The sequence below is a fragment of the Colletes gigas genome, unplaced genomic scaffold, assembly GCF_013123115.1.
Source record: "Colletes gigas isolate AHSC1104 unplaced genomic scaffold, ASM1312311v1 Colletes_gigas_Sc00011, whole genome shotgun sequence".
NCBI classification, from domain to species: Eukaryota; Metazoa; Arthropoda; class Insecta; order Hymenoptera; family Colletidae; genus Colletes; species Colletes gigas.
In genome coordinates this window covers 5,375,245-5,385,971 of record NW_025106640.1, presented here as the reverse complement: position 1 = coordinate 5,385,971, position 10,727 = coordinate 5,375,245, and the positions used below count along the sequence as shown (strand labels likewise).

The 10,727-nt window shown below is 39.7% G+C and overlaps 1 protein-coding gene across 3 annotated transcripts; it reads right to left on the bottom strand.

Moving 5' to 3' along the window:
- Nucleotides 1-15: 15 nt before the first annotated feature.
- LOC122398574 (clavesin-2-like) lies at nt 16-8,982 on the bottom strand. Of its 3 annotated transcripts, none has more exons than XM_043398587.1 (6): nt 8,707-8,982; nt 2,940-3,128; nt 2,153-2,357; nt 1,935-2,058; nt 1,296-1,508; nt 16-749 (listed from the first exon to the last, which is right to left on the bottom strand). In XM_043398587.1, the coding sequence occupies exons 2-6, from the start codon at nt 3,094-3,096 to the stop codon at nt 33-35; spliced, it is 1,416 nt and encodes a 471-aa protein (XP_043254522.1). In that variant the 5' UTR covers nt 3,097-3,128; nt 8,707-8,982; the 3' UTR covers nt 16-32. The 3 variants fall into 3 exon arrangements, with proteins under 3 accessions (XP_043254522.1, XP_043254525.1, XP_043254524.1); XM_043398590.1 differs by lacking the exon at nt 8,707-8,982 and adding an exon at nt 7,656-7,734; XM_043398589.1 differs by lacking the exon at nt 8,707-8,982 and adding an exon at nt 4,438-4,800.
- Nucleotides 8,983-10,727: the final 1,745 nt, after the last annotated feature.

Here is a 10,727-nt window from a genome sequence, read left to right as displayed (position 1 = left end):
ATTTTAAACTAAATAGCTCGATGAGATTAATATTACGTTATGAGATTAGTTTCTTCGGAAGGTATCTCGCTCTTACCTGTTTCAATTAGCGCATTCTCCGATCTATTGTCTAATGAATTGTCCTTACTGTCGTCGCTGTCCGGCCTATTCGAGATCTCGTATTCGTTCGAGTTCGTTTCGGACTGGAAAGCTAACAAGTTATCCTCGGAATCTTTGTATCGTTCCCTTTTATCTTCGAAGTAATTAGTATTCCCATTGTTCAACATTTTATCTTTACTCCGACAATGAGTATCCTCGTCTTCCATTATTGTCCTATTCACTCCTCTTCTATGCTCCCTTTCTTCCGTGTGCGCGATGCTGCGATTAATCAAATTCAGCTCTACGTTCGTTCCACCTGGTTTTTTTGCGGACTGGTTCTTTACAGAGCTACCAAAGGGATTAAAGAATCGCCGTCCGATCTCTTTGTTCATACCATTGCTCGACTCCATGGAGTCCGCTTGGTTTCTTTTATGGTTCTCCACGTTTCTAGACTCGACCAGATTTCTGTCACATGATCTCTCCGCGATTTCAGCTTGCTCTTTTTCCTTCTTTAACGCGGCCAGCTCGGCTTCCTTCATTGCCGAATGAATTACTGGCTCTGCCCATAGTCCCGGGTTGAAGGCTGGCCCTGTACCACCTAATTCCGCTGGTAAAATGTCGGTGGGCAGATGCTCGTGTAGGGTGCTCAAATTGTTCCCATGCAGATAGATCTAGAATTATTAATTAAACAGAAATTAAATTAAAGCTAGATTAAAGGGTGCAGTGAGTCTTTGTATTCGTATCTTACAACTTGAACGATCGTCTTTGCCATAATTCAATTATTTTAATAAACAATAATTTTTAAGAACGATCATTTCGTTGAACCGCGTTAATTAATCGCGTTTTTAGTACAGACGTGGTTAAAGAGGATAAGTCATAGTAATCGTAGGATGATACATCGAATTATCTTTTGGTCAAATATTTAACTCCGACTACCTTGAATCGTGTATGCAGAAGCGTGTTTGAATTCATGCGTTAGGCCAGTGGTTCTTAACCTTTTGGCAATGTTCCTCGGTATAACGTTCTTAAATGCTATAATAGCTAACTTCTGGGTATCTATACTGATAGCAGATAACAGGAATTTAAGTGAAGAGCAATCCCAGGAATTAAAAGCGTAATGTTTGTATATCGGGAAGCGTTGAACTGATTCCAGGTAAAATGTAAAATAAACACAGAAGATGGGTATCGTTAAGATCGATATGAAAGGTTCACCGCACCTTGTTTCGAGTCTTTTCGTCCAAGAAAGGTTTCACAAGGGCCAGCGTGGCTTGAACGTAAAGAGGCGCCGACAGGAAGTGTACAGCTTTGAATCTAGCCGGAAATCGTCCTCGGAGAGCGGCTATTAGGTTTCTCAGCGCTGCTGCGCCTAAGGCACCGCCCTGTCGCAAAGAGAACCCGCTCCAATCTACTACCGCCACGAAACCGGATTGCTAGAAAAAAAAAATCAAAATATGTTCTCAGCCACGGTTAATTAGATTTCCTTTATCAAATAATTTCTACAGGGCGTATACGAAACGACCAGCACGAGAAACTGTAATAAAATATTATACAGGATGTTCGGCCACCCCCCGAGGAAAGATTCTAGGGGCCAAAATAAGATGAAAATCAAGAATACCAATTTGTTGATCGAGGCTTCGTTAAGAAGTTATTAACGTTTAAAGTTCCGCCTGTAGAATGGCGAACAGCTGCGTGCGCATGATAATTTGCCGTTCTACAGGCGGAACTTTAAACATTAATAACTTTTTAACGAAGCCTCGATCAACAAATTGGTGTTCTTGATTTTCGTCTTATTTTGGACCCTAGAATCTCCCATTAAAATTTTTCCCAGGAGTAGCTGAACACTTTGTATACCGTACCTGATTCCTTGGGTCTTGTATGAGAATCTCCAGGACCAAGAAAATGGCTCTCTGCACAGATAACGCCGGCACCGCGATTGGATCCCACTGGGACGCTAATATAACCAGTACGCATCTGCCTTTCCTGTATTGTTTAAAAAAAGTATCGATTAATTAGCTCGTATACTAATAGGAATTATTATTTTTAAGGAGGCTAGGAGACGACCGAATAACCTCACCTATCACGTGCAGGAAGCACACCCGGTATTCCTGCTCGCAACGCGCGCTGCAAGGCTGGGTCCCTCGCCGTTAGATTGCCGAAGATATCTTGTCGATGTGCTACTTGCGCCTGATAAGCGGCTATCAGGGCAGCAGCTTGTTCCGTGCGATACTTCCGAGCCAACAGGAAACGCGTAATATATTCATCCGTGCAGTGCTTCAAGTCTAGGAGGAGAGACACGGGTCATTGTAATGCTTCGCGTGAAAAATGGCCGGCAGGAAGCCGCTCGAACGCGGATATTATATGCCGGAAATTCGAGGATCGACGAGCTGAAAACGAATCAGACGACACGCTCTCTCGATGTATCGATAGGTTCGTTCCATTGATACCGTAGACCAAGGTGAGATACACGAAGATGCTTGGAACATTATTATAAGGAATTATAAATGTAACCTCACAAACATAAGTTGAATGATGAAGTATGATGAAGTGGGGACTGATAGGTCACGTATACGTGACAGCGGCCGTCAAAATGTTAACGGGACAAGTCGAAGGAATAGCAGCACTACTATTGGTACGTGTCAGGAAGAAATATTTTTTAGTTTCTCAGAGGGATAAACGGAATAAGAACTACCACCTAATTCAGCGTTTTTTGTTTCAAACTGCCCGTGGAGTCTTTCATGAATCTCTGCACCAAAATCTTCAACGGTAAACTGTGGATGGGAAAACCAAGGGAACTTTTAGGTTAGGGTCACACCAGCGTCGGAACGACCTAACCCCAATGTTAGACGTTGCAGATTTCTCACCTACTTCCGGCATTTCTCGCAATATCGCTCTGACGGTCTTAATGGCCAGTTTTTTATCGCGTTTGTCGAACCTGGCCTCCTCGTAGATGCTTCGCGCCAAAGCGCTGCTCGCGTGACCTCTCGTGGTGTCCCACATGTACTCGCAGTACTCGGACATCTCGTCAGCCCCTGGTCCGTTTTACCACAGATCTGAAACAATTGATCGTAATTAGAACCAACGTGCGCAGATACTAAATTGAAAACAGACTATGAACAGTTTTCAGTTTCATATCTCAAACGGAAGAGACGAATTTCTATTTACAAATGGTGGACTGCAATCGTGTCCACATTAGAAGTGTATCGGAAACGAAAGCAGTGAAACCGGCACTCCTACTAAGCAAACAGAACCTTATGTAATCAGAGGGTATCTGTAAACGTTTTTATCCAACAAAAATTATTAACTAATCGACGCGACGTTAAGAACGCCGGTCACGCGATACATCTCGCGTGTACGAAACAAACGTGTGCAGGAAAAGTGGTCCACATAATTATTTTCAAAGAAAACTTGAACCTACGTTTGAAGAAAAAAGTATCTAAACAGGTGCACTGAACTATATAATCATAAAATTTGAACCAGTTTAGAATGAGCATATAATATTTCTTCATTGATCTTCTCCTTTGTACCCTTGACACGTTATCGTCCATATGTGCATCATAAATGACACATGAAAGGGAACATTCATTTCTAGAGATCAAACAAGACATTGTTGTATTGCGAATGAGTCATTTCTGGGTGAAACACCGTACAGACGCAGCATCTCAACCGGTTCATGCAACTGCTCTTCGAAACTTTTACTTCGGGTTCGCAATCTCCACGAAATCTTTCATGAATCACGTATCGTTTAAATTATTATTTTACACGCGAGACGATCCGGAGTTTTATTGCCAAACGCAAATTAGTTTATTTTAACGACTACGTTTCCGACGCAATTTCGTCCGTCGACTAAAGTTCGCAACGAGCATATGATAACAAAGTATTTTCATAAATCGCGTTAATTTTTTCGTGCCCACGGTTACGCTTTGATATTTATTTTACGAAGGAAGAAACCAAACAAATCTCGCTTATTTTACGTTCAAGCGGTTCGCGAGTCGTTCGAGCCCGTCGGGAATAAATAAACACCATAATTGCATGCACTGTAATTAAAGTGTAAACTGTAGTTATGCATAGAAACTCACTAACGGTGTATCGGGACGTCAATTACGGTTTCCCGCTGAACACGTGCAAAATTGTTCGAAACCCATTAATACAATCGTTATCGTTCCATTTAACCAAATCCTATTTTCGGTATATTATGCTAAACGAGTTCTTTTCTTCCATAACGTTATACTTTTCTGAAATTAGTACCACGCTTACAATCGTTCAATTTGACATTTCGGGTACAGAGAACACTGTTCACGAACGTGAACCAAATTCTCCAAAATCTTAATTGCACATCGTTAATCGCGATATCGAACTTACGCGTGATAGTTTCGATGATCGAATCGTTTCGATACTTCGACGAGTGTCGGGTTAGTTTTTCGTTCTCTTCCCTCTAGTGTCGCTTCGTACGTCACTGTCAAACTGTCGCACAAATGTTTCGAACGTAACTTTCACAATGAAAACGAAACTACACCGAATACCCGAAAACTCACTGGCCGGTCATTTCTTTTCTCGCGTCGAATCGGGCCCTAATTCGCGAGCAACGGAGACAAAGGATTCGTGCAACGAAGGAACTTCGTCGCTCGAACGGTCACGAGCGAACGGCACGCAATGAAGTCGCCTGTTGCGATTCGCTCGAAAGTGTTGGAGCATTGGGAAACAAAGGAGTGAGCGAGACCTCCAAGGAGAGATGGACGCGCGGTTAGCAGGAGAAGGAAAAGGATCGCCTGCGGTGTAGGGATGGGCTCAAAACGTTTCGAGTCTGTTCAAACACGCCATGAAAATTTCCACTCGCGTATCTCGAACCACCATTAGATCAAAATATCTACGAATTACAAAATCTCCATTGTCAACTAATCGCTTTAGTACTGAAATCGTCGAAACGTTGAAATTGGAAATTTTAATGTTAGAAAATTTTTAACGCAGATTTCCAAGTTCCATAAATTTTTTATTTTCTAATATTTTGACACATAGGAATATTCGATAATTCAATGGTGTATAATTTCGTTATTTACAATTTCACAAGCACTCTTCCAGTGTAAACGGTTTTGTAACACGTAAGTTTGAAGTGTCGATCGTCAGTAGCCGCCATGACAGTCGACGTCTTAATGACATTATATTTATCTTGATTGTTTTCGGAAATATTCTGTACCCGAAAATCATATTATCCGATCGTTAATTAAGTTTAGAAGATTATAGTTTTACTTGTATGAAAGGGAAGCGTGATATTTTAAGTTTCGAGCAGATGTTAAGTGTCAGACTTGTCGAGCGTTGGATTTGCTCGTAAACTTGCGAAAAGAAGGATAAGGGAATCTATCACTGTTCGGGGACGGGATCGAATAAGAACATGAAAGGAAGCTGTAAGTAAGACAGGGACAAGGATACTTCTGTCGGCTGCGAAAGGGGAGGTACGAAAGAGCGAGGGAAACACGGAGAGAAAGAGAGGCGAAGCCGGTTACCGGTACGGCTGACTCACCCGATCGTTCTTGTTGCGCTATCATGTAAACCCGTTCACCAAAAAATGCGAGCGTCCGCTAGTAAAAAATATCGAAAGTGCTGGCAGGTGCATTAAAGTAAATTACATCACTTGCACGATACAGGGAAATGTAACATCGTATTGTTTAGCGTATCGTCGTACAGAATACTCGAACGCGTTCAGAATGTTGAAAAATTAGATTTCAGATAGATCAGTTAGATTTAGGAGGGAAGTAAATTTTAATGTTCGCAGACAGTAAGTTATTAAATTACTCGGCACTCGACTAAATCATTGGACGTGTCCGAGCCAGCTTTTACGACGCGTATCTTACAAAGCGAAGTTTAGTAATTTGATATGTCCGACTGGAAGTAGAACGTTCACCCATTTTCTTCGCGATCGGCTACAGAAACCCGAGCAGATAACTTTTTATTTTGCTCCGTGGCTACTCTCGTCGCGAAAATAGTTGTTCGATCTGAAATTTATCATTCAAGGTTGGTTGGAACCGGTCGCTATGACTAATTGCAGTTTAAGGGACTCGCGTGTATGTAAACAGCACTCTCTCGCGATTAATCTCCGGCCTCTTCGTCGTACACCTGCGACCGAGGTTTCTCAGAAAAATTAATCGAGCAGATGTCTCGCGTCCGGTTATTTTTTTTTTTTATCAGTTCGGTAAAACGCAACACCCAGGAAACGGTGAACTCGACTGTTTTTCTTCGTTGCAAATTGCTGTCGCGTTGCGTGCAACGTTATTAGCCCGTCGATCGTACAAATTTTTATCCTCGACTTCCACGACTTTCAAATGTCTTGCGATATAAAATAAGAAATTGTCGGTGAGTTAATTTATAAAACGTGCCTATATGCACTAAGAAATACGTTTAATTTCTAGATAAAGAAAAAAAAAAACGTCGTGTAATTGCCGTAATTGGCGTTACGAAATATCTGGCAAATCCATGTGATTGTTCGAAACACTCGCGTTGCTTCCTGAAACCCGCTGATACCGATCCTCGAGAATAGTTGCACACCGGAAACTATTTTTAACGGATGTTAAAAACTAGAGGTGAAAATTTAGTGTGTGTAACGATCGATGAGTCTTGCAACGTAACTTACCACATAAAATCGGAATATACGATAGCCTGGTTCGGTACGCCCACACGGAACAAACACTTCGGTGATTGAAATGCTACTTATATATTCACTAAAGGAATAAAATCTTGTTTTATGGCGCGAAACCATTCAATTCTCCCCATCGATCGATTCTGTCAAGGTCGAGGTATGTACTGCGATATCACTGTTCGGATTAGGTATCGTAATCCATGGTCCGTCAACTATAACTACTATGCATTCCAACTGAGATAAATTTACAATTAATCCTGGCACGGAATTTGATTTTTAAGTCACGCGTTAACTTTTTAAAAACAGTAACAAATTCGTTACAAGTGACAATAAATATTATCGCCATCGCACAATATAAATGTATATTTTTTAGGTTATCAATTATTCTGATCTACTTTGGATAATAAATATATATATATATATTATATAAATATTTATTATATTTATTATACAGGGTGTTCGACCACCTCAGGTATAATATATTATATTATTTAATAATGATAAAATTCGAACAGTCTTTCAATACCAACGGCCATGTTCAATAAGTTCAATAGAAGGACGATTAACTACAAGTTCTTGAGGGCGCTCAAGCCTGACATCGTTAAATTACGCGTAGCAATTTATATAATGCACACGTGTCGTGTCGTGTTATAATCGAGTTCTAAAAGGAACAAACATTAATAAGAAGAAAAAATTAGACCCGGAAAGCTTGTCGCGATACAATTTTTAGTAATAAATAATCCGTCCCCCTTCCCTTGTCAGTTCGTCCCTGACTGTACATTTTTGACCAGCAACGTTGCTACACGAACGACGCAAGTTCAAGCTTGCACAGTTACGATTCCTCGAATTGACAGCCGCGCGAATATAACCTTACATTTCAACCATCGATTGCGAAAATCGATGCAGTATTTAGTAAACGATCGCGCGGTTTTGAAACTGCGACACATACAAGTTACTGATCCTTATTTTGCGGTGCATCGTGCGCTTGTATCCGCACGAAGGACGAAAACAGATCTGTTCGGGTATCGCCGCCATAGATTACGCAACATAACGGTAGAAACAAGTGGCAAAGAAGAAGACAGAAATTACCGGTTTCTTTTGGCGCCATAAAAGGTGGCACCAAGCCATTTCTCAGGGTTCCGATACGTTACGATGATCTAACTCCAGTTCGATTCATACACACGATTATATTCTATTACACATCGCTGGATATAAGTATTGGCGCGAAAAATAATTAATAATTTCGATTGATTCGCCATTGACACACTTTTTGTATTAATCGTATGCTTCCTTTGTTATTAATTTAATTCATAACAAAATAAAAGCGGTACAGATGCAAAGTCGCGTCCAGATTGGTCGTTGAAACATCCATAATGTTACGAAATTCCCTCGAGTCCGCACATTACGAGAATAGTTACGTCTGTATCGAACTGTAACAACAGTTGATGTTCGTCGATGCGTGGATAATGAAATATAAATACAAGTGTAGCGGCACTGATCGATTTCCCTTCCGCGTAGGAGAAAATGGAAAATGATCGGGAGACAATTCGAACCGAAAGATGAAAAGGAAAGTGCGCCGTAATTACGCGTAGTTTTTCCTTCGACGGGGGAAACAATTATAGTAAGGAAGACTGAATTTAATACGGTTCGTGTAACACGTACTCTTTAATTAATATATGTTGCATCGTTGAGGAAATTTTAAAAAGCATAACGAATTTTACGGACGATGATTTTGCAAAAATTTACTATCTGGCAGTAAAAAAACGTTCGTACAAAAAATTATCATAAATATGCATTACTGACACGTTGCTTTTCCTGGCAGCTGGCTTCCATCGAACATTCAAAAGATTTGTTCCAACGAATCCGAAAAACGCGAACACCGTTCGAGGCAATAAAATATTCAAGGTTCAGCGGACCGTGACAGCGACATAAAGCCAAGCATAATAAAAGGTGTTACGTTCGTTGCTGAGTGCACGGCACAGTTTGCAATGCATAGTTACCTGTTTATGCTACGTCAATGGCAGCGTAGTTTCGTATCGAATAGTCGTAACCAACGACGACACATCAAACTTAACCACCACACCGAGTAACAGGCAAAGAAAGACAATTGTCGTCGTTCATTCGCGAGTGCACGTACGAATCATTCACCGAAACTACAGAACTAAAAGGACGATGCTTCGACGGCGCATTGGTTGAACGAAACGTTCGGCGCCAAACTGTCCTTTCGAAACTGTCATCCAATCGATTCACTCGCGAGCCCCCTATGGGTTTCACGGTAACTAATAAGAAGATAACCGTGCTTCGGTAATAATGTTCGCGACCGAATGTAAAACAGCTTTGCGAAACGAAGTCCGTTGCACAATATTTGACCAACAACAAAATATTGAGCCAAAGCAATAACGTAAACGATGTCTCTGTGAAATTCTGAATCGTAATTCGACGAATGCAAAAAATTCATGTTTAATCGATAAAAAAATGAAATACAAATCATTCGTTTATCATGGAATGTCGTAATGATTTCTGCAATTGTGCATTTTATCGCAAAAATGATGTTTTGCGTTTAAGATAATTAACGCAGCGGTGCAGCTACTTTTGCTAATTTCCGTGAGAGGTCACTACCGGTAGCATAAACGACTATAAAACGTGCCAGAAAATCGTTCCATTTTTCCATAAATATCGAATAAAAAATATTTCGATTTATATTTGGTAATGTACAATGTATATAAAGAATGCATTATGACCTCTATATTGCGATGGTTAAGGATGCCAAAATATGTATAAATATTTTGTTTGGTCGAAATTAAAGATTATGTCAGCAAACTTTTACCATGGTATGCGCATGTATATGTAGAATGCATACAAACGATAAATTACGTTATTTTCGTATTTTAAAAAGTATTTCTTATTCCGCCAGCTTCGTGATCGGTAATGATTAATAGACGGATAAGATAACTTTCCGTGCCTTGTTAACATTATAATTGACTCGAAATACGTACAGTAAGCTTATCGCAAGTCGTCGCCACAAATATCGTAGATCAGAGAAAACCCGATACCCTTGTAACATCTGTGGTATTTTTCAAAACAGTACATTCACATCTTGGTTATCTGCATATATAGATACCACGGCTACAAAAAATACGTATGTAATTTCATACGAAACGTAAATACATAATACACAAATTGCATTTAAAACGCAATAACTTTCAAAATCAAAGTTCGCTTATTCGTCATGCTTTGCAATATGTTTTGCTTGAAAAGACATAGCAATTAAACATCTAACTGATTATGCTTATTTTATCAAAAATGAATGTAATTTAAAATTGACTTAGTTCTTATCGGTTTTTGCGAAAACATGCTTACAAACATTTACGTGATCAATCATTCGAATAGAGTATACTATCTTTGTAGATGACAAAGTAGAAAAGAAGAAAACGAAAGGTGGAGGTTAATGTAAAGAAATAAGAATAAGTACATCTAGAACAAAGGCTAGGTGTAGCCACATGCCGTTATAAACCTAACCTCTTTATGGATAGTAGAGAAAATGTAGAAATTGATTGATGTTGCTATATAACGTATGTTGAAATAAAGGTGATTGAACAAACTTATTAACAATTATGAAACGTTATAAAAATGATAAGTATATAATATTAACCCATTTGCATCATCGCTCTACTTAAGCTTCCGCATCGAAACATCAGCGACGTTCAACTGACGATAGTAAACAGCGGAATATTCCGCGCTTGGATGCAAATGAGTTAATATTTTGAAGACATTTGATTACAGAAATTTTCGGATATTCGGTACTCGAGCAATTGAAGATCTCCGATACCCAAGATATTTCGAGTACCCGAGCTTTTCGAACACCTGTATACTCGGTTAATAAGAAATATTAAGGGCTCGGGTATTTCGAAAGTCTCGTGATCGATAATTTCATTACACTTATACCTGAAGGTAGAAAACAATTCACAGTGTTTTTTTAAATTTCTCGTCTATTTACATAAATTAAAAAATTAACATAATA